We start from the raw sequence: 24,596 nt of genomic DNA on the forward strand, positions 1-24,596 counted from the left end.
TATATATATAATACCCATACATAATTTAATTATTTCGAGCTAAAATGAGCTCAAAAAGAAAAAAAAAATTTAAATTCATGTTCGACTTGTTTGCTTAGTGAACGAATTTAACACGAGCTACTTAACAAGTCAAACACAAGCCCAATGAGTTGTTTTAATAGCCATATATTCAACAGTAATAGTTGGCCACAAAGGCCCTAATTGTTTACAGTAATATTTTTAGTTAGTTGGCCACATATGTCATAATTGGAAGTTTTAATAATATCAGTTTGTCATGGAGATTATAGTTGATGACTGCAGTACTGTTAGTTTGCCACAAAGACCATAGTTGGTAGCAGTAATAGAGATTTTAGTCATAGATGTCATACTTGGTAACTACAATATCGTTAATTGGCAACAATGGTCATAATTGAAAGTTGTAACAAATTTAATCGGATACTTAGACCGTTGTTGTAACTACAAGATCATCATTTGATCACACACGTTGTAGTCAGAAATTGTAATAATGTCAATTGGCTACATAAGCTATAATTAGTGATTGCAATAACGTTTGTTGGTAAAAAATGTAATACTTGAAAGTTGTAACAACGGTAGTCTACCACAAATGTCATAGTTGGTGATCATGCCCCTTCGCTCAAGAAGAATGGGGTTATGATTCCACACTGAATACTACACTTATCGTTATATATCGTCAATAAAAATACATATGTTAGAAAATACTATCATATTCTTGATAAGACATTCGTAAGTTGTAGTTGGTGGCGGTTGGAGGTTTGCTATGGCAGTTGATAAGAGTCGGAGGTTCGCTATGATGAGCGGTGATAATTGATAATGATCGACGGTGGTCAATGGGTGGTGATGGATATTTGTCAGTAGCTACAAAGAGCGGAAGTTATCAATGGGACTTCAATGCAGGTTTTATACGTTACATTCATAATTGAGATGCGACGTTTGCTAATAGAGATCACCGACTACAGGAGGTCAGCCTCTTCAAGTAGTGATGGTCGATGGTGACCGAAAGGATGTGGTCGTGGTGGTTGGTAGTTACGGAGGTTGGGAGTTATTGGTGGATCTTTAGCCCATAATGAACTTTAAACTTCATCTTCTTTTCCTCCCACCCCTCTCGACTGAAGAGAGTAGGTCTCTTTATAGTCTCTGAAAGAGGGGCATTTTGGCCTCTTTCTGAGACTATAAATAACTTCTCCAACCACTTGATCGGATGCTCATATTATCCCCTCTCGATCATAGAGGTTATTTTAACTATTTGAGTGCCTTGCTGACTTCAGAATTTAGTGATTTTGGACTCGTTGGATTCCTCGCATCGAGACACTCAAATTGATTATCAATATCTCAAATTTGGAGTTCATTTGATCATTTCATTGATGATCCAAATTCTCCAAATATGCTTCAATGGCTTCATACATACTTGTTGACCCCAGATTGAACTAATTTTTGTATCATCGGGTTCGTCTTGTTGATACGGTTAGTTTACTTATAAACTCCTTGAAATCAAGGCCATGAATAATTTTGAATTTGAATCAGAAAATATTTATTATTCGAAAAATATATTGAGATTCATACTGAATAATACAAATTTATTGATGATGCATCAAGACCTAATTATGTTAAAATCTTAATAAATAGCTGAGAGCTTACTAATATGATTTTATATAGTTCAGTTTCTAAAATGTTGTCACATATATCTGTATTTATTAAAATTATATTGAATTAATCTCTTTATTTTTTTCTTAATATAACATATTTAATTAATACAAAAAATTGTTTAGGACTAAAAAGTTTACAATTTAAAAACTTTGAAATTTTATAAATAGCTATTGAAAAAACATTGAATGATAAAAAAAAGGGTTCCTTACAAATTAAAAAAAAAAAACAATAAAAATATGTAATCATGTGCTCAAAGGAGATTTTATATCCTCTTTTGACATCATCTATTAAGCATCTAAGAAAAAGCCGACCGAAAGGACAAATTACTAGCTGCGAAATTTGCCTCCATGCATTCCTTTTTAAAATCTCCTCTGTTTCCTCTTTCTTTCAAATAAAATAAAAAATATATATATATATAAATAATAATAATTTAAAATTAATGTCTTCTAATTCGTAATTAGTGATAATTTTGAGAATTTGTTAACATTAATCGTAATTAAGACCAGCATATTCTTATAATAATTCTTAATCTAAAATATTCCTTCCTTTATCTGCGTACTGCAGCTTTATTCTTTCTACTACCATGCATTACAATTAAACCTCAGCTGATGCAATAAAGGCATGAAACCACTTGAGCCTCAGTTCGGTGGACAGTTGTACTTTTGGTTTTTTCTCCTCATAGTTGCAGTTATCTGTTAAGAAATTTTTGTTCTGCTGGCCCATTTGCAAAAATGTACATTACATTAAAAATATAAAATTGATAATTTTCTTTATTAACTTGTGATATTATGATCTTGTCTTCCTCCCACCTTCACTCCCCCATCGCCCTCCTCTTCTATAAATGCAGCTCTCCTCCCTCCCTCCCTCCTCACCTTTCTCCTCTTTACTCGTAAAGACTCTTTTTAAGAACCAAATCTTCTTTCTTTAAGAATCTAGCCATTCTCCATTGCTGGGAAATGAAGCATCTTGCTTTAATCCTCATCTTTGTTCTGTCAATCCTCAGAGCTGTTCATGGAGGAGGAGAAGAAGGATGGATAAGTGCTCATGCTACCTTCTATGGAGGTGGCGATGCATCGGGTACCATGGGTAAGTAAAAAAAATCAAAGAGAATAAACTTTTCTGATCTCAAAATTAGATTTTGAAATGATAGTTGTTTGTAATTGAAGGAGGGGCTTGTGGATATGGAAATCTTTACAGCCAGGGCTATGGGACGAACACTGCAGCTCTGAGCACTGCGTTGTTTAACAATGGACTGAGCTGTGGATCATGCTATGAGATTATGTGTGCTAATGAAAGGCAATGGTGTCTTCCTGGTACTATTGTGGTTACTGCAACCAACTTATGCCCGCCAAACTATGCTCTTCCGTACACTAATGGCGGGCGGGGGTCGCCCTCCTCATGCGGCTTCCATTGGAGCATTTTGATCTCTCTGAACCAGTTTTTCTTCGTATTGCTCAGTATAAGGCCGGAATTGTTCCAGTTCAGTATAGAAGGTAATGATGAAATTTTAGTTCTTCGAATGTTTAAAATTCAACCTTGCATCGAAACAAAGATGAATGAAGAGGAATACTGGGAAGAGGAAGATGAAAAAGATGAAATTTTACATTTACATTCCTTTAATTGATTCTCTCAACCTAAACACATAACTTAAACTCCCCCAAAAATTCTTTCTTTTAAATAAAAATCTGGATTTTAAAATCGCAGGGTGCCCTGTGTTAAGAAGGGAGGCGTCCGGTTCACCATCAACGGCCACTCCTACTTCAACCTTGTTCTCATTACCAACGTCGCCGGCGCCGGCGACGTGGTGGCTGTCTCCATCAAGGGCTCTAAAACCGGATGGCAGCCGATGAGCCGAAACTGGGGTCAAAACTGGCAGAGCAACAGCAACCTCAACGGCCAATCCCTGTCCTTCAAGGTCACCACAAGCGATGGCCGGTGTGTTACATCCATGGACGTCATCCCTTCCTCCTGGAGCTTCGGCCAAACTTTCTCCGGCGGCCAGTTCTGAGAAAATAAATTTCATCACTTTCAATCTAACTCTACCATTACTGATATTAGTAAGCTTCTCCGTGTCATGTTGATTGCTGCTTTGAAATGGCAATCAATGGCGTTTAATTATCTTACTACTAAGTTGTTGCTGATCTTCTTCTCTCCTTTTTGCCTTAAATATTGTGGCAGAGGAGGGCGCCGCATAATAGTGGTGCAAAGGAGGCATTTTTATTGGATTTTGATTTTAATGGAGTGGTGGTGAGGATTGGAATGGCTGAGGTGAACATGGCTGAGCTTGTCGCCCGCCCATTAAATCCAACTACTTTAATTTATATGTAGAGGGTATTTGTGATGTAATCTGCTTTTATTTTGATCATATATATCTATACATAGCTTTAAGATATTTTGTGTTTTTTTGGGTGATATTACACATGTGAGAACAGATTTCTCTTATATAAGATGAGTTGAGCAATTAGGGTAAACAAACACAACAATCAACAAAACAATCAAGAAAAAACACAAATATTTAATGAGGTTCGACAATATGCCTGAGTCATCTAGAGTAATGATGGGTGGAGGCCTTTTTTTTAAAAAAAAAAAATCGTGCATTTTCTTAGCGTTACAAATAATATATATATATATATATATATGTAATTAAAAAACCCTAAGCAATCGTGCCGCAGGGCATTGCCCCCCACCCCTGACTCACTTTACGAAACTCTCTCAATTAGACAGATGTTGGAGCGGAGCTTAGCGAGTCATGATCTGTCCCTTATCTTGTCTATGAGTCATACCTAACAAGGTGATCTATTTGAGTGGCTTCAATTTCTTAAAAAATAAATTATAAAGCTATGGAGAAGAAGCCAACTTCTTAAAATGTTACACGTTGAACCATCAATATTTTGTTCAATTTATAAAGAAAAATAAATAAATTATATAAACAAAACCTTTGACTTAATTTTAAAAAAATTATTCTAAAATTCTTTTGGTCGAAATAATGGCTACTCGATCATTTTAGAATATCTAGCTTCCATTGATATGGATGTGAGCTACAACCCTAACCCAAAGAATAAAGAGACTTTACTATAATCCATCACTTCTTAAATGAAAGAGAGAAAAAAAAAAAAGGCTTCTCTCTCAAGTCTACTTCTTCCTCCCTCTCTCACAAAATCTAAATAAATTTGCTCATACCATTATCAATCTATGGAAATTGGTGGAGGCTTTTTCTTTTTTTAGGATGGAAAATTTTACTTTATAAATTAAATAATATAAAAAATAAATAGATTCTTGGATAAAAATTAAGCAAGATCGGTTTTTTCTCAATGTTTTTATTTATAATTAAATTAAAAGTGGTGGGGTTTATTTGAAAAGAAAATTTTTTATATAAAAATTTTCTAAATCCTTATTTTTTATAGCGAATAAAATTAATTAATCAAGTTTTTTTAGGTTGTTTAGTATATAAAATTTGATTAATTTGTTATGTATTGTACTATTTAAAACAAATAATTAAAAAGTTTAAATTTTTTTCACCCAAGTTATTTTTAAGACTAAGAAAATTTATATATTTAAAAATATTAATTTGAATCAAATTTGATTTTTTTTAGTATAAATTAAAATTAATTTTATTTGGATTGTTACCATATTTTGACGAATCAATACCTTACAATTAAGAAAATTAATTTTTTTTATTTTTAAATTTTGAATTTCTTATTTTAAATATTAAATATTCTAATGTATTTTTATTGTACTTTTATTAATTTAAATTATCATTGCATAAAACATTTTTTTGAATATACTGATGAGATATGATTATTTTTTAAATAATTAGATATATATATATATATAATATATATATATATCCACCATTACGAGTAGATATCATAAACATGCATTTAACTAAGTCGAATTAAATAATTCTCTTTGTTTCAGATTTTAGATATGTGTTTTGAAACATTTAAGACTGCAATTATAATTGAAAGTGAACTGAAAAAACTGAAAATTTCTCATACGATAAAGCCTTAACTCTACAATTTTTGAACTCTGGGCTACGGCCCATCTTCATTAAAGTCCATGTTGAGATCGCCCAGCAGAGCCGAACTCAGATTATATTCATGTCATGTTATTTTTATAATTCGACTTAAATTCACCCCATGTTTCCAAATTTGACTGGTTAAATTTTAGGTCTCACCGTATTTCTTTCTTGATAATGATGGGTAAATTAGACTAAAAAATGCTCGATTATAACATGAATAAAGAGAAATTATTAGTTGTAGCAACCGCATGTCTAGACGACTATTCGGATGGGTCGTGTGATCCACGATGGTGTGACCGCATCAGGACCATCGTCTAGACATTTGGTCCGCCGCACGTACTAATTTTCCAAGAATGAGAGGCTTTAGCTATATAAGGGGATGCCAATTTGAATTCAATGATTTAGTTCACATTTGATTTGAAAATATGACCAGACATGATTATACTCAACTTTCATCAGTTTGATTCAATAAACAAGTTGAAGATATCAACTTGGTCCCAACTAGGTCATATCCAAACTCAGCCTAATATGACATGAAAAACACAAGCTAGGAGAGTGGTTTGAGAAATTAGATTTAAGTTTGACTCAAATTTGACCCAACGTAAGATATTTGACATGAATCAGAACCTTTTATGTACGAGTCACAAAGTTTCATCTAAATCGAACATGGTACAAACTCGAATAACTTGAATCTAATATTGTGACTCATTATCACATGATTCAAATAATTATTTTGCTCTAGCACAGCTGGTGCATATAACTCAAACATGATTCTTTGAGACGATGGAGTGTTGCTCATTCGTTAAAAAAGATGATGTTTTTTTAGGGCTCTAAATTAAATAATAACATATTATTTTTTCATTGATTTTTGGTTTTTGATTTAACATGAACTTGGCTCGAATATTAAATAGATGAACATGTTACACTTGAATGTTATTTGTGTACGTACTAATTGGGTCAACAAGAATCTATTTGCATAAGTGAGATCTTTATTAGATCATTTATTGACAATTCTATATGCTAGTGTCAATCTAACATGATTTTAGGTTCATTGGAATTATCGTTTGGACACACTTGATCCTCCAATTTTACCCCAAAAGCTTTCAAAAATGGTTCATCGGCTTGAACTGGGCTTGATTTAATTCAGATTTGACCAATTTTGATGTCATCATGTTTGTCTCGTTTAGCCGCTCAATTTGATCATATGTTTGCTGAAATCTAAGTTATTTATTATTTCTAATTGAATTTTGACCATTCTATACTCAAAAAATTACTTCGAGATTTGTGTCACACCTCGAGATTTATGCTGAATGATGAAAATTTATTGAAAGTGCATCTTGACAAAGACAAGAAATTTTAATGTCTAGTCCAAATAGATTGTACGTGTCAGAGTAAATATATGGACCTTTATGTTAAACTGTACTTATACGAAAGAATATGTCTTCCTCACCTCTGGTTACCCATCTTTCTCTCTTTCTCTTTTTGAAATCAAGAGAAAACTTCTCATCATTCAACATATCAGTCATCTTGTTGCTTTCAATTGGAGTAATTATTCATAACATTTGGTTTAATTGCCACGGTTTTCTGCATTTTCTCGCTTTGCGTTAATATATATGTTTAAGCATATTTTTAGACACTAAACACCTTCTTTTGACTCTAATTGAGGTTGACAAATGTATTCGTACCATTGCATGTCAGTAAGAGATATTAAACTTATCGATAACTTTGATCACTTATGATTGGAGCGGCATTATGATAGAGATGACGAATAAAAAACTAAGGAATAAAAGGCATTGTTTATGATTTTTTTTTTTATATATATATAATAAGCTTTAGAAATGGTGAAAAGAAGATAAATAAAAATGAAATATACTTTTAGACTGAATATAAAAAATTATGATCTAGAAAATTCATAGCAATAGAAGGTGTTCTGCGTTAAATTTTACTCGAAACTCGAAAAATAATATAAAAAAAAACTCTATGTTGGTCAAGGGATGATGATTGGGTGATGATGGGTCAATGTTGTTCTGTCAATGAAAGAAATAATGATGGTTAAACGACAATATGTTGTTGATGATGAACTTTCTTATGTGAGAAAAGGGAATAAAAAGACTAAAAAATAAATATGAAATTTGAAGGGAAATGATATTATTTTGTTGTTCATTATAACTAATTGTAGTATGGGAATTTCTCATAGAGCGAAAATGATGAAAATGAAAGAAATCAAAGATAGTGCCTAGGTGCTATGCATCACAAACAAGTTCTTCATTTGATACTTCGGGCAAAGATGCAATATTTTGATTCTGAAATATACGTCACTAATAAAGCTTCAAACTAAGGCTAAAACCCCCGTGTTAACTTAACCCCGCATTTTCATAAGCAGATGATCAACCCAACAATAATCTTTATGGCCCGACAAGAGAATACAACAATTGTTCACAATAGTTATATTTTTTCATTTAAGTTGTACATCAACAAATCTTATCTCTAGTGTAAAATAGTATTCTTATTCTTTCAATTGGCTGAAAGAAGTGTACCATTGTACTTACAAACTTATAGTGACTTACTACGACTTTTGGGCTTTTTAGGGTATTCGACTTAAAAATATTCGTGTTTTTTTTCCTGCTTCTTTTCTATTATTTATATGTGTTGGATCTTTCTATAATATTAAAATATTAAATCAAGACTATGCCAGAGTCAAAAAAAAAATGAGAGAGGAAGTCAACAAGAAAATTCTCTTATATTCCCTTTTTATTCCCTGTTATTTTAAGCCTGGACTTTCTCCGCCAGAACTCCTGTGTTTTCTAATGGCTTGGCATAAGTCCCCAATATTCTTTTTTATTTATTTACTTTATTATTATTATTATTATTTGCTAATTCCTTTGACTAACGTTCCATTTTTTTTAATACAAAATGGAGCTGTTCAACACTCAAAAGAAAATGAATAAATAAATAAATAATAACATTTTGGGCATTAATTCATCTTGCAATAAGATAAGTTAAATCTTCAGTGAATTAGATATGAATTTAATATTTTTTGTTAGAAATTATGATAGGAAATAATTTATTTTTATAAATAAGTTATTTTCTTAGAATTAGAGTTATGATAGGAAATAATTTATTCCTGTAAATAAATTATTTCCTTAGAATTAATGAGAGATTTGTTTTCCTATTTTACGTTATTTCATGTATTTCCTGATAATTAATATGAATTAATTATTGGAGATATCAGGTGTTATACTCTTTTTTTTATATCATTTCCTTTTATTATTTTTTATATTACAAGATTCTTGTAAGGATTATTTATAACCTCGTTAATATCAATGAAATATTGAGTATTCCACCACATTATTCTGAGTTATAACACTTTTAAATGCAGTTGACTTTATATCTTTTTTATTTATGATGTTGTTAGTAAATAAGAAAAAAAATATGCTCATAATATTTTGATATAATTATTTATTAGATAAAAATTAAACATATTTATGGGGTCAATTGGCTACCCAAATTGTAGGTGTAATGTAATGTTAACTAATGCAGGTCATTTTGTAATTTGGGCATTTTGGTTGGTTATAATTTAAAATTTTGATAAATTCGAATGTTAAGCAGCCATTTACATCTTTTAATGCATAAATTTGTTTAAATAAAAATAAATAAATAAAGATTTACATGCATGCCACTTGATTCTTGCATATTTACATATCTAACACCTAAACTTCAAATATTGCATAATTATGTTGAAAAGATGTTTTTCAAATTTATTAATTAATAAGTAATATTTTTATATGATACTAAAAATTTATGTTATGTATGTAAATATGATAGTTTGGCTATTGGATATATAAATACATGATAATTAGGGATGCCAAAAATTAACCCGACCAGTCAACTCGACCCAAACCCTTTTCAAAATATCAAGTCTCGGTTTGAGTCGAAAAAATTTTAGTTTTGTTTGGATTAAATATCCTAACCCGTTTAATTTTTCGAATCAGGTTTAGCTTGACCCATAAACCCAAAAAGATAACCTATCAGCCCTATATTGACTAGAAACCTACTGGTCAGCCCAAATTAACCAACCCAAATTAATCAAATAGCCGTTACTTCTTTTGTTAACAAATCATACGGGTCAAGCTCAAATTGATAGGTTGAACGAGGGTCCGGTTCAGATAAGGATTTTCGACCCGTATAATATTTGGGGCAGATTTTGGTTGAGTCAGTTTCAGCTCAAACTCAAAACTTGACCGGCTGACCCAAATTGACATCCCAATCAAAAAAATGTTAAGTATTCTCCATACATTTAAAATTTTCAGCTAAATTCGTTCCCAATTTTAGACTTATACTTGCTGTTAATATTTGGATTGATTCCAAAAATTATCCAATTATATATATACACACGTATTCCTTGGTTTAAAATAATAAATAGGAAAGGGGCTTTTTTGTAATTTTTAAGTAACTCAACACCATACATCGTGGCATTCTGTCGTATTTCATGAAAATTTCAGAAAAAAAAAACTTTAGTCAATGTCCAAAAATAAAATTCATAATGTCTTAGAGTGGCATATTTGGACATAACTAGACGAATTTGACGAAAGAGGGTCAAATTGATGGAAATGCCAAAGTCTGGGGTTGATAATTGCTCATAATATAAATATGGCATGGAGCATGCTTATACTTTATTTATTTATTAGTTTGTTTCAATGGAGCGCGTAGCCCTGTGGTGGGAGAAATTATTGCGTACAGACACCGCATGCATCTCTGCATGCGGTGTCCGATCCTGACCATAGATCACGGTGATCTACGGTCAAGATTATTTCTGTTTTTTATTTTTTAAAAAAAAAATTTAGGTGGGGCCACCGAAATACATCAGGACCGTAGATCAGGTGATTTACTGTCCGAATCGGACACCGCACGCAGCTTGTGCGTGTCCGATCCACATGGAATAATTTTTCCTTTGGTGTTGGATGACAAAAGTCCTCCCTTTGGTTACCTCATCCTGGTTCCCCTTTCATTAAGAGAGCGAGGGTCTGTTTAAGTTATGGATTTTGGGAGTAATATTCTCTATAGAATATTACATGAATTTGGAGCACAACTGCCCAATGTGATCCTCTTTATTGGATGATATTACGAGTGTTTAAGTGTATTAATGATGTCAAAATTAAGTGATTTTGGGCAAGTTGGATTTGTTTCATCGAGACGGTAGACTTAACTATGGATTTGTCAGATTTGGAGATTATTTGGTCCTCCATAATAAATCTCAAAACTTCTTATTATTTTCTACCCAGATCTGGCTGTGTTTGATATTATATATTTGTCTTACCAAGACATTTTATTTCAATTGGAGTAAAGGTAATTAGATATTTGGAGCTCTCAATCCCAATGTGTATTGAGATTCGTGCTTTTTTAGGATAATTCTTTAAGGATGTATCAACAACGATTAGCTCAATATCAAGTTATGGTTAACTTTTAACTTTTCATATTACATTATTAGCCAGTGCTAATTAATACATGTCCAAGGTATTAGTAGAATTCTAAATCCCCTAATGTTAAATATAGCATCAAATCTACCTTATTTAAGCTCCATATTACCTAAACCTTATAGATTTAAAGATCAAATTTATTAATGATTTAAAATTTTGTTAGATTCTTAAGATAACTAGCCATTTTATTTGATTATGTTAATGATCATGAAAATTCATTTTTGATAGCTCTTTATAGTTTTAATTAGAACTTCTCAACTCTTCCTTCATTCTATGTGTAAATTGTATAAATTAATTTCTTAATAAACTATGACATAACATGATTTATAAGAATATTACTATATTTTTACTTCCACGTGATTTGCTAGAGATTTGAATGGGCTAAAGCACATGGAAAATGTGATGGTCAATATAATGTTGCTCCCAAGCCCATAGTTGTATCACATACAAAAATTTAGTCATGGTCACTCTAGAATATTAGCTTTTTCATCTTTTTAGCTCTCTGTATAAATGAGTTAGCAATGCAACTCCAAATGAGTAGGTTGAAAATAAGTATAAACTCTAATGTAAGGTTGAGCAATAATGGCTAATTTTTTAGTCAAATGTCTTCAGTATTATAAAACAATCAATGTTGAAGAAGATGTAAGCGTCAATACATCTAAGTAATTATATATTAATCATGTTTATGTAAGAGTTTGTTATAGATGCGTATCATAACTTGTGTAACAACATGTAGATCTAGGCACTTGCCTTGTATTAAACATTGATATGATGTTATAATTAATTGAATCACGATATTCAACTTCATGAATCTAGTATGATATGAGAAGCTCATTAGAATAACTTGCTATATGAGCCATCTTAAATGAGCCCTAACAATAATATGGCTGAAGAAACGCACGCCATCTATTTGCTCACAGACTATGATACTTACATTTTGAGTAGTTATAAATATCTCTTTGACCGATAAGTGAAAGGTATTTATTTATGGGACCATCATTCCACTAAGATTACTAGTAGATTATGTTCTAACTAAATAATGAATTAAAACTATGTGACTAGCAACACATAACTACGTGTTATAAGTGGTAGCAACCACTAATAATATTTCTGGCTTTTAACACATCAATAATACATGTATGCGAGGAATACTTTAGTCGATCTCTTATCATGGCAGATGTAAACCATTATATATTTTATTAGCATTATGCCAAAAAAGGACTTTGTCGAGTACTATTGCTCGTTTCTCTATCATTTTTGTTTCCTTTTAGCTAAAAGAAAAAAGAAAAAAGAATTTTAAGAAGCAATAAGGTGTTAGGCTATATGCGTGGGGGAAAGTAAATCAATATTATTGGAGGGTTTATACAACTTACAAATTATTTGAATTTGTTAATTTCATTGAATTCTTAGTATTATTGGTATTAACACTAAAATGTCCCTTATGTTATTAATAATGATAAAAAAATGATGGTTTGAGTATTAACAGAATTGAAACATAATATAAATTCAATTGCAAGAGTGGAAGCGGTTAGCATTCCCTAGTTCTTTTATAGAAAAAAAAAATGCACAGTGTTGTTGAACGCCCTGCGTCTTCTATTTTGTACTTATATAGAATAAGTATGGAAAAGTGTTATCTGTCAAATTATACAAAATGACACTGATTTTTCTTTTCTTTCATTTTCATTTTACAGTACTTTTATGTAGATCAATTAAAAAACGGTTATTGCTTATTAGAAAACCTATAATGAAAAAGAGAGAGTGTAACATCTTAGCTTTATTCAAAGATTTATTGTGCGCACACACACACAGATCAAAGAAGATTACAAGTGACATTGGAATTTTACTTTGAAATATTAGACAACATAGAAAGTAGCTTAAAGGTATTATAATTATCTTTGAAAATTGATTATGACATGTTCAAATATTCTCCTATGAAGAGAGAAGAATAATGACTAAAAATTATAGTATAAATGATAGTTTTTATTTCAAAATTGATAGGTAGTGTTATAACTCTCCTTTGAGGAGAGGAATCAAGAGAGCAATAGGATCTTGGTATGAATGACATGCTTTGACTCTACCAACAATTACATGTGCCAATATTGATAATGACAACAATTGACAACGTTAACGAGTGCTAGCATTAGCTGAAGATATACATTGGCAACTTCCATCAAACTTTGAAGAGAAGGTATGCTCAAAGCTCATTTCAATAACCTTGAGTTACTGATATATTTTATAGCTCAATTGTTCTTTTTTTTAGTGAAATTTACAAGCTATGCTAGAATATTAAAACTAGACACATGAATCTCTCTAATAAGTAATATTTCATGTGTTCTTTTACAACTTTGTTGTGCCTATATTAATGCATATATCTAATTTATGTAGTGTATTTACAATTTTACATTGACTATATCTTTTTTTTTTTAAGCACATTAATATTAGTTTATAGAATATATTTTTTATTATACTACAAATCAAGCTAATATTTTTTTATTAAATTAGGTAACATATATTATAGCTTTATTTAGTGATAATAATATGACATTTCAAGAAAAATGAAGCCATTCATTTTATGTTTTGTGTATTAAAAAGGTTTTTGAAAGTCTATTTCTTTTTTTCTATTTAATTTATCTTGTTTATGAAAATAAGCTACTTGTTCATGTACACTTAGATGCTTAGTACAATTATTTATTTAGCTGCTCCTTCAGATAAAATCACACTTATGAAAGTTCAATAAATTGCTCGTTTATAATGATAAAACTTATTTAGTTAGTTAGCAAGCTAAACTTATCTATAAACTTGATAAGGTTTGTTTAGTTAGATATCAAGTAGCTCAATCATATTACTCATTAATCTATTTCATAAGACTCAATTTCTTTTGCTAGATGGTTAGAATGGCATGCAACCATGCTAAGCCTATAGAGAGAGTGAAGGGCAAAACATATTTGTTACCTTGTGATACGATCTTGATATTTGATTTTTTCAATCCTTATTGTTGAAAAGGCATGCTAACATTCAGCCATATGGGGGATAACAATGTAAAATTTTCTGTTAAATATCAGCCTGCATTAATTTTAGTTTAGTTTCTTGTTCCATGATTGCTCGATTTCTTTGGAGAAATGAGTTTTATGTGACTCCTTGGACAAGGTAATCCAAATAATTCTTCTTATAATTTCTTTTTTTAGTTAATTTCACTACAATTTTTTATATATTTTATTATCCATTCAAATATTATAGGTTCTAACAAAATAGTTATTGATTAGGGCTTCATCACTTAATGAAAATGCAGATTAGAGAATATTGATCAGATATTACAAATATTTTTCACTTTCTACCAAGTGCACATAAAGTTTTAAATGCATTTGTGCCAGTTACTTGTTTGAGTTGACTTTTTGAAAATTTGGTTGTATTTTGTAAATTCTTTAGATAAATTCACATTATAGTTATAAATTTTGTATTATTTTATATATTTTATTTGATTTCTTAAATTTTAATTTCATTAAAAAGAAACTGAAATTTCAGTTTTTCTTAGGTGATTTATGTAAAAGTTGAGCCAAACACGAGCCACATATGCATGGTGCCATGAAAAAGAGTTGAATACAAATATGTTATTCAGAAAAAAATTTTAATGTGAGTTGGACTAAAAAATGATACTATATAACCAAATATTCAATAAATAAATCTAATTCCATATCTACACAGAGCTGGTTCATCATCAAGCCTCAAATCATGTCTATTTATATGCAAATTTGGTCAATCAACAGATTTATTGTTTTAATTAGTAACATTTCATATATAATTAAGTTTTATCTTTATTTTGTTTATATATGAAAATCGTAGAAGTCTTCTTATCTCTTCTATTAAATTTTGTTTGTTCATGAATACATGTTATTCATTTTAGTTGCTTGAATTATTTTATAGCTCCTTCAATTAAAGTCTTATTTTTATAAACTCAATGAATTAGTCATTTATAATCTTAGTAAGGTTCCTTTAGCTAACTAAACTAATAAGTTGTTTTTGTTAATAGACTCGATAAGGCTCTTTTAGTTAGATAACACAAAGCACAATAGTAATACTTATTAATCTATTAAATAATTATTCGGTGAACCAAAGACAAATTGAGCGTAAGCATAATTGAAACACCTATAATCTTAAATATGTTGAAAGCTCAAGCTGGACTCAAACAAAAATGTGATAAATGAGCTCGAGTTTGAAAAATGTTTTTCTTGACTCGGTTCTATTTGTTTGCAGCTTTCAATTCCATCCTCATCATGAGGTGGCCCAAATATTTAAATAACACATGACATATCACTTGGCTATTAGTGTTCAAAAATATTCCCTAGAATAGTAATGTTTTTTGTCCCTCAGCTTGGCTATTTCTTTTCAAAACTATATAAAAATGTAAAGGTTGAAAGCAATCTCTTCTTAAAATATGTAGTAATCTTATTGACATCAATTATTGTTCCTCTTTTATTGGCCCAATAATCTTTAACTAATAAATAGGGAAAAAGTTTATCCCTTTATTAAAATGTTATATTAAATATTTTGGGTGGTTGGTACATGAAAACCCTAAATAAATATGTGAATTAATGGAGATTTACAATAATGCTTGGCTCGAAATTACATCACTAGTGATTTCAATAAGATGAGAAAGAATGATGAGATGAAATGCTTAGATATCTTTTATTTGATGAGTCAATGAGGTGAAAGAATGAGCTAAAATGATGCATATAGCTAGAAGATGAGCATTATTCTCTTTGAATGTATATAAGACAAATATTTTTTAAGAAAATATGCAGAAGGACTTGAATTATATGATTCTTTAGTTTGTCTTTCAAAGCTAGTCAAGAGCAATTCGCATATCAAAATAAGTCTTACTAAAAATATGGTTAGATATTGTCTCTTTGATGACCAGAAATTTATTGGTTTAAATTATGTCAACATATATGAAAATGGAATAACGTTTAAATTATGTCAATAAGATTGTAATATTTTTTTTCTTGGTTGAGTATGCTTTGCCTTTTAAAAGGGATCAACATCAATATTGCATTAATGAATTAAATTGATGGAGAGATTTGAAAGAGCAATTGGAGCTCATTAGAAAATGTCAAGAAATAAGTTTAAATCTACCTCATGAATGAACAAAAAAGGAAGGAGGGAAAACAAACAAAGTTCTCAAAGAAGGTGACATTAAAAAAATAAAATAATAAAAATAATACAATAATAATAATAATAATAATACAAAATAAAACATAAAAGTCAATTTGCAATGCTTAACAAAAAATAAATTAAAGTCAACAATCGCAGAGTTCGGGGAACTTAGAGCACTTAGTTCTTTAAATAAGTTTGGTCAAGTTATAATCAACAGTTGAAAAGTAGTTTGTCAGTGTACATTAAAAATGAGTTAGCATTGATCTTAAAGATATCCATCCGTTCAGCAGAGAAGACAACAGCGAAGGCTAACCTGTTGCCAGAAAAATCATAAGGATAACTTGACCGATTGAGCAGAGCCATGAACGTGAGCCAAGCCAGCAAAGACAAAACCGACTGAGTCATGAAGCAGGAAGAAGATGATCAAACGATCCGAGCATGAACCATTTGACCAGAAACAAGAACAAAAAAGCATTTGCGCCAACCACTACAGAAGAGCCAACGCGATGTGATGGCCTGCCCTCTAATAGAGCTGATCCAAGAGAAGATCAAGTTCCACAAAATCTCTAATTATCCCATGGAAGCTCTAGATGTGCCTGCTCATTGATCAACGATTGACAACCAAGCTATATCAACCAATCAACCCTTGCCGACTAAACTTAGTCAACCGAGTTGATCCTGTCGACCCGAAGTCAACTAAGCTTAGCATGTCGAGCCAGAAAGTAGTTGAAAGATTTATTTGTGCATGTAAAACACCATAAAAATTTGAGTCGGACCCCTTTAAAGCGGGGTCAAAAATAAAATATTATCAATGTACCCTCTCCTCTATAAATAGGTGAACCATTTTATTAATAAAATACCATTAATTACTATTAATTTATATCTCTCCACCTTTCCTTACTACACTCTACTCATTGGATATGATTCACGAACAAATCAATCTTCAATCGCCAGTAAGTATGTGTCTGTGTGCAAGTGTGTCTATATAGATCGTATCGTCACTTGAGAATCTAATTATATATTAATATTGGCATTTAAGTATGACTTAAACATTGACTCTTATTAACTAATGACAATTTTTTCTAGAGAAGTTGAGAACCACACCCAGTTATATTAAAAAATTATTCATTAAGGTACCAAAACTTCTGATATTCTCAATTTACAAGGTATTAATATTGATAATATGTACACCCTCTGTTCTAATAACACTGAGAATCATGATCATCTCTTTTTTGAGTGTCAACTATCCAATTATCTTCTAAATAAATGTGTTCCTAATGGGAACTTTTTCATTGCTCTTTCTAATATATTTCAGGTTTTATATTACTTTGATAATATTCCCTATAAAACTCAGAAGAAATTTCATCTTTTTGCTTTTCAGATAACTGCATATTACATGTAAAATGTAAGAAATACTAGAATTTTTAAAAATAAATCTACTCCTATTAGCTCAATTATTATGATATCAACTGTATAATTAAAAATAAATGTCGGAAGTGGAAATTTAGGAGATATTTACCAAATACTATCATTCAATTTTATGATATCAACTCTTAAATTTTAAGTCTTTATCTTTCTATTTTTTTGGCCTTTGTTTCTTGGATATTGTTAGTACTAATTGTTTGTGATCTTTTGATTCTTTTTATTGCTTCTTTTTTACTTCATTGTTTATTCCAGTTTGGTTACTTCTCCTGTTGACTAGGTTCTTTAATGTATCCTTGTTTATACATTCTCCTGTTGTTACAATTTCTGTCAGCTTTATTTTTTTAGTAAGCTCTATTTTCTTATAATGATCCTCTTATTTTGTTTATTGCATCTTTTCTCTTTTTAGTGGTTTTCTATCTTCTGTCTGTTTTTATTTTTTCTTGTATATTGTCTGTATATTTCCTTTTTTCGGTTCTTTATTTTTCAAATATTAGTTGTTTTGAACAATTATATTTATATTTCAACCAGTTTTAGTATACTCTTACATACTCTAAACTTTGGATGGAGTTTAATTTTATATATGGCTAGTTCATTTTTAGTTTTCTTGCTCAATTGCCTTTTTGCATTTTTTGTTCTATAATTGACTTTTGTCTTGTGTTCTCATTCCTGACATTGCTTTTGTGCTTTACTAATGACATATTTGATAAACTCAAACTTTCGTTATTCTATATATCCTCCTAAAACGTGATAATTATAACCAATGATGATTCAACATTAATTAAATATTTCATGTGATTTTACTTTTCATAAACCTTAATAATAACTTCTTCCCCCAAAAACAAAAAAAAAGAGAGAAAATTAGGTTTCTAATATATTAATAATGATCATTAAGAATTGGCTAAACTTTTGGATTAAAAGGATTTAATCCAAAAATATGGATGCCAATCAACAGCAGCATGATGGCTTGATATATATTTACTTTACCTAATGCCTTGTGCTGAAATAACAAATCATAATTGTCTGTCTCATTACAAGCTAAAAATTATTTTTGAATTCAACTCTCATCTACATTATATTTATTCTTAGACTGTCAATATTTATGAAAACTATTACATGCCTCACTGTGAACTTGTCCTTAATTTCAAATAAGTTCTGCCTCGGTTAAGAGAACTTCTTACATGCGGCAACCGTATGCTCAGACGACGGCTCAAATAGGCTGTCTTGCGATCCATGATGGCATGAGCTCATCCGGCTCATTATCCTGAAGTGCATTCAATCGCACGTAATAATTTTTCGTCAAATGAATATACAATTTTCACCCACGATGGTACCAAGAAATTGTATTGATGCTTTAAGTCAAAGAACATGGGCCATACAAGATGTTACAACCGCGTCAACATAGGCAGGCCAATCATTCTCCGATGCAATTATACACAGAATCTTTTATAATTTTTTATAATTATATTGATGAATCTTAGGGCAAATGTGCTAAAGAAAATGAGTCAAGATGCTGAGTGTGACAATGAGTTGTCATTTTATATATGATTTTCATTGAAGCTTGCATATAAATTTTTTTTTCTTGAAAAAATAAACCAAACAATCGAAAGATTTATGAATGAGGACGTCGGCATGAATTGCACCACGCCGCATTGCCACAATCCGAACAAACTTTTTTGTTTGGACATAATATCTTATTGAACAAAAGAGTCTAATATGACTTGAATTATTGAAAGTTTCTTAATTAGAAGTCGAACTTGCAACCTCTTCATAGAAAAACTATTACATATCGATCATCCGCACAAACGGAATGAGTGTATTTAAGATTTAGGGTCTACCCAATTCAGTACACCCTAAATATCCGCACAAACGGATTGAGTGTATTTGAGATTTAGGGTCTACCCACCTCAGTACACCCTAAATACACCCGATCCGCACATGTGTTAACTCAGTGTTTCATAATCTCTCCTTTCCATGAGAAGAAAATGTAAGCAAGCCTCTCCTTTGTTAATTACTTCTCCAACAAGGAAGGAAATTGATCTAATTTGCTCCAACACCTAAGAAATCAATGAAAGGAAGCTTAATCTTCTCCTTCTTATGATCCGTCTTCTTCAGCATGAAGTTGTTTGCATTTTGACTTTTCATTGTTTCTGTTGATGAAGACTCATAGTCTAGATCAGAATTGTCAGATAGATCAGTTCTTCCAGCCACCGGTTTTCCATCAGAACCTAGGAGTGTTTGATAAATTTCATTAATATCAATTCAATCATTATGTCAATTTTCTGTTTAACACTTAATAAATTATAATAAAATGTCTTTTTAGTTCATTTTGATAGAAGTTGCTAATTTGATGTTTAAGAAAGTAATTAAATATCAATCAAGGATAAGGATAGGTCCAATCAAATGAATGGCTTTTTTCAGAATGAAATTGAAGAAAATATTATACGTCAAGATAGTCATGCGCACAGCGACGAGCTACGATCCTTGCCGTCATCCGCACGACCGGACGATTGATGGACGATAATATTTTCTCAATAAGTTGAAAAGCTGCTGTGATAAACCAACTTCATGAGACTTCTTCAAAGTTTTATTTTAAAAATTGACTTTTTTCATAAGCACATCTTATAAGATTTTAACAGAAGCATATTTAGACCAATCATTCAAGTCCCTAAAGTTTGGAACTTTTAGAAACATGAATGATGAAGAAAAGATATATTTATAATTCAGCTCAACTATTAAAGAAGCAAGCCGAGATTAGAGAGCATCAAAGTTCTAAAACTTAGAAGAATTAAAATGAGAGTAAGCATACCAATGACATATCGACTTGGCTTCTGATCCTTCAATGGAAGCTGCAAATGCTTACAAGTGCTGAAGAAGCCATCACTGGTGAAAGAAGAACGAAGAGAAATTAAGTCAGCGCAAGCTGAAACAGAATCATGGTTATTGCCATCAATGCTCAAATTTGACTTCTTTCTCCTTCTGCAATCATTAGATCTCTCCCTTTGCCTCCTCGCCATGATAACATGCCAGTGATTCTTGACAGCGTTATCAGTCCTCCATGGAAACAGTCTGGCAATGAAAGCCCACTTGTTTCCATAGAATTTATGAGCAACAAGAAGCCTCTGTTCCTCCTCTTTAGTAAAAGCGTTGCGGTTAATCCTCGGGTCCAATTGATTAAACCATCTCAGCCTGCAGCTCTTTCCTGCAATCAAATTGAAGGAAACCATTAGAATAAATTTCGAGAGATATATTGATAATAAAACAGAGAGCTTTTTGCTGGATAAAAGACCTGATCTTCCTTCAAGTTTCTGCGCGATAAGATTCCAGTTTTGAGGGCCGTTAAGAGCGACAAGCTTCTTAAGCATGGCATCCTCAGCTGGTCTCCAGTGGCCTCTGTAAGAGAGTTTGGAATGTCTAGCTACGTGCTCTCTGCTTACCAGATCCAAGGAGTATTCTTCTCCAGCACTAAAAAGGCCATCTTGCTGCTCTAATGGCACTCTAGACTCTTTGAATTTGCCATTTTTTTCGAAGAAGGAGAGTAGAGTAGGGGGTGAAGGAAGAGGAAGTCCCATGTGTTGAGATACGTGGATGGTATGGGGAAATCCAAGAACCATGATAAGGGAGAGAGCATTGCATATATTTATATTAAGTTCGGAGGGGAAGGTGAAGAATGTTTGAGAAAAATATAATTATATAAAATAAAGGGGATCAATTTAAGTGTATTTAATTTATGTTTCATTTAATTCTCTAATTATTTAAAGTTAGGAGCATTTAAATGCATGCCACATAGTTCTCACGTATTTACAAGTCTAATACTTAAAATTTCATATTTACATACTTTTACACATCAAAAATAACGCTATGTATAACATAATTTAAAAATTAAAGGCATATTTTCTTTATATATTGATCCATGACATCAAAATATAAGAATTATCTAAATAAGAAAGTTTAAACTTTAGATATGTAAACACATAAGTGTGCTATGCTAAAGTCTTAATTATGATTTATTTTTCCTATTTATGGCAAGAGTATTTCTATTCATAAAAAGGAAATAATGTCAAAATCAACTCAATCATTACTAGTGAGGGCTTGTTTGGGACTATATTTTTTTATTTTTGGTTTTATTTTTATGAACATATTGTTGTTATTTTTAAAAGTATTCAAGGTAATATTTAGAAGTTTTGAGTGTTTTTAAAAATAATTAGGACTAATAAATATATTTTATTTTAAAAAAATATATAAAACTAAATAAAAAAAAGAAAGAAAATCAAAGTGATGATATTGCTATCTAATAGGTGAAGAAAACTTGAATTATTATGTTCTCCTTTATAAAATTGTCTTTTAAAGATAATTAAAATAATGAAAAATTAAATATGCATCTGACTATACTAAAGGTTCAACAACATGATTAACCCAAACCAACTTGAGTTCACATAAATTAGCTCATGCCATTATGGACTCATCTCGCAATAAAGTCTTGTTAGGCAAACTCGTGATAAACTGGTCAAACTCATGATTAACTTGCCAACCACCGGCGAACTTGGTAAACTCAGGATACTATTCAGAGAAGGAAGGAAACTCAGTATTTTTTTTTCCAAAAAATTTGTATGATTTAACTTTAATCCGCCTAAATTCATCAGCTAAATCCACCTAAAAATCGGATTTAATAAATCCAAATACACGTCAAGAAACTAACGAGACGATAAAGTTTTGGCTTCAACAAAATATCAAATTTATTTTACGTCTTTCACGTTTGGACGGATTTACGTTAAAAGCGCACGTAAATCGTGTTAATTATAAGCGACCAAACACCCCCACTTACAACTTGGAAGAAGATGAAGTCTCATTTAATAATTTGTTAACGACTTCTACTTGCAACATGCATGTAAACTTATCACTTGTTCTCTTCGAACATTTTCATGCATATTCCCAAAATGTTAGCTATTAACAAATTGACGAAAGCTGCTTGTTATTTTGTGCAAATGTTGATTCACCAAAACAACCTTCTTAATTAATAAACTAAATATAAAGTAACTTTCGAATCATCTTTTGTAGGGCATGAGTAAATTATTTATTATTTTGACATTTAAATTTTAGGTTAGAAAAATACAATGTAATGGACTACAGCTAGTATTTATATTGAGCTTTATTAACTCTAATTGGCGAGCCTGCATAATATTCTTCCTTAGAATGGCATTTTAAACCATTAACAAAAATTAGTTTGTTTTGTCACAGTAGAAGACAATATTTGCAACGTATTTGTGCATGAAGGCGTTATTTATAGAATACTGATCAATTCGAAATATAGCATTCAAGGCTCTATTTTTGTAGGTTTATTTCAATGGTATTCATTTTTTCTTTTATAATATAAGAGATATTTCTTATGATATAAAAGAAGTTGTTTGTAATTGATGCAAGCTACAAAATTTGTGGCGGTAGAGTAATTGATTATCGTCTTAGCGCTGCACGAAAATTCAACACACACTCAGATAAAAGAAAATAACTAGTAGTGATACTATTAGTTGTTACGTAGAGAACCCGTAAAGGGAAAAAACCACGAGGTATGACTAAGTGTAAAAATTCACTGTAAGTTGATGATTGCAGACCCCTCGTTCAACAGACAGGAAAAAATTACAAAGTTTTCCGAATTAAAATGTTGACTTGCGGATGAGATTGCTGGAAAAAATGGGCATTGACTGACAACTGGGGGTTAAAAGTGGTCGGCGGTGGTCGACAATGGCAGAAGTGATGTTAAACTTCAATTCCTTCTCAAAATTTCATGCTCTTCCTCAAATATCAAGCTCTCCTCCTTTCTCATGAGAGTAATGAAACTCTATTTATAGAGTCATGCTACAATAAATGAGAGAATATGAACCACTTTGATCGGACGGCTCAAAGAGCCTCTCACATTCATATGATATTTGATTGCAATTTTAGTGTCTTAATGGTGTCAGAATTAAGTGATCTTGGGCTCGTTGGATTTGTCTCGCCAAGACAATCGATTCAACTATAAACTTGCTTGATTCGGAATCCGTTTGATCCTCCCAAATGTGTCTGGAAGACTTCCAAATTGTTATATTTTTTTATTTATGACTCACATTTATTTTAATAACTTATGAGATTTATTTTTGATAACTTAAGTTATTAATTTTCATAACTCATAACTTATGTCATAAATTATGACAACTTATGATATTTATTTTGATAACTTAAGTTATTTATTTTCATAACTCATAATTTATGTCAACAACTTATGATATTTATTATATTTATTTTGATAACTTAAGTTATTTATTTTCTTAACTCATAACTTATGTCATAATTTATGATAACTTATGATATTTATTTTTGTAACTCTATAACCCCTAAAATAAATAAATGTTACTAACTTATGTCATTGATTTTATTAATAAAAAACAATTAATTTATTAAATTATCATAAATCCTATTGGTTAGTAACCCCCTTGATTGATGATGGTTAAATAGAGCATGAATTTAAGATTGGGTCCTCTCTCTACCTAACACACCTCGTACATTTCTCTCCATCAGAAAGTACAGAAAGTTTTAAGGGATTAGAGAGAGAAACTCCATCTCTTCAAGATCAAATTTGTTCATCATGAATACAGGTATGCGTCACTTTATTTTACATATGTAAAAATCATGAATTTAAAAGATCTTGGTTATTATGTACTTTTCTTTTGAAATTTGTGTACAAAGTTGAAACATGAATTTTCAAACACAAATATGGTTTAATGACTTGATCATGGCTCGATATGGTTCATATTGGATCAAAGTTAGTATCATTAGATATGTCTCGTCAAACCGGTCAGTTTCATTATAAGTTTGTTGAAATCAAA

The 24,596-nt window shown here is 30.9% G+C and overlaps 2 protein-coding genes across 2 annotated transcripts; one reads left to right on the forward strand and one right to left on the reverse strand.

Moving 5' to 3' along the window:
* Positions 1 to 2,470: 2,470 nt before the first annotated feature.
* Positions 2,471 to 4,022, forward strand: LOC110026437 (expansin-A10-like). The gene is given in 4 exon segments (XM_020727371.1): positions 2,471 to 2,751; positions 2,832 to 3,058; positions 3,061 to 3,158; positions 3,370 to 4,022. Coding segments are annotated over 4 exon segments (759 nt in total). The 5' UTR covers positions 2,471 to 2,621; the 3' UTR covers positions 3,674 to 4,022.
* A 15,398-nt stretch (positions 4,023 to 19,420) lies between these two features.
* LOC110026474 (transcription factor MYB52-like) lies at positions 19,421 to 21,327 on the reverse strand. Its single transcript, XM_020727424.1, has 3 exons — positions 21,026 to 21,327; positions 20,546 to 20,938; positions 19,421 to 19,964 (listed from the first exon to the last, which is right to left on the reverse strand). The coding sequence occupies exons 1-3, from the start codon at positions 21,306 to 21,308 to the stop codon at positions 19,777 to 19,779; spliced, it is 864 nt and encodes a 287-aa protein (XP_020583083.1). The 5' UTR covers positions 21,309 to 21,327; the 3' UTR covers positions 19,421 to 19,776.
* Positions 21,328 to 24,596: the final 3,269 nt, after the last annotated feature.

This window comes from Phalaenopsis equestris, unplaced genomic scaffold (genome assembly GCF_001263595.1).
Source record: "Phalaenopsis equestris unplaced genomic scaffold, ASM126359v1 Scaffold000372, whole genome shotgun sequence".
NCBI lineage: Eukaryota > Viridiplantae > Streptophyta > Magnoliopsida > Asparagales > Orchidaceae > Phalaenopsis > Phalaenopsis equestris.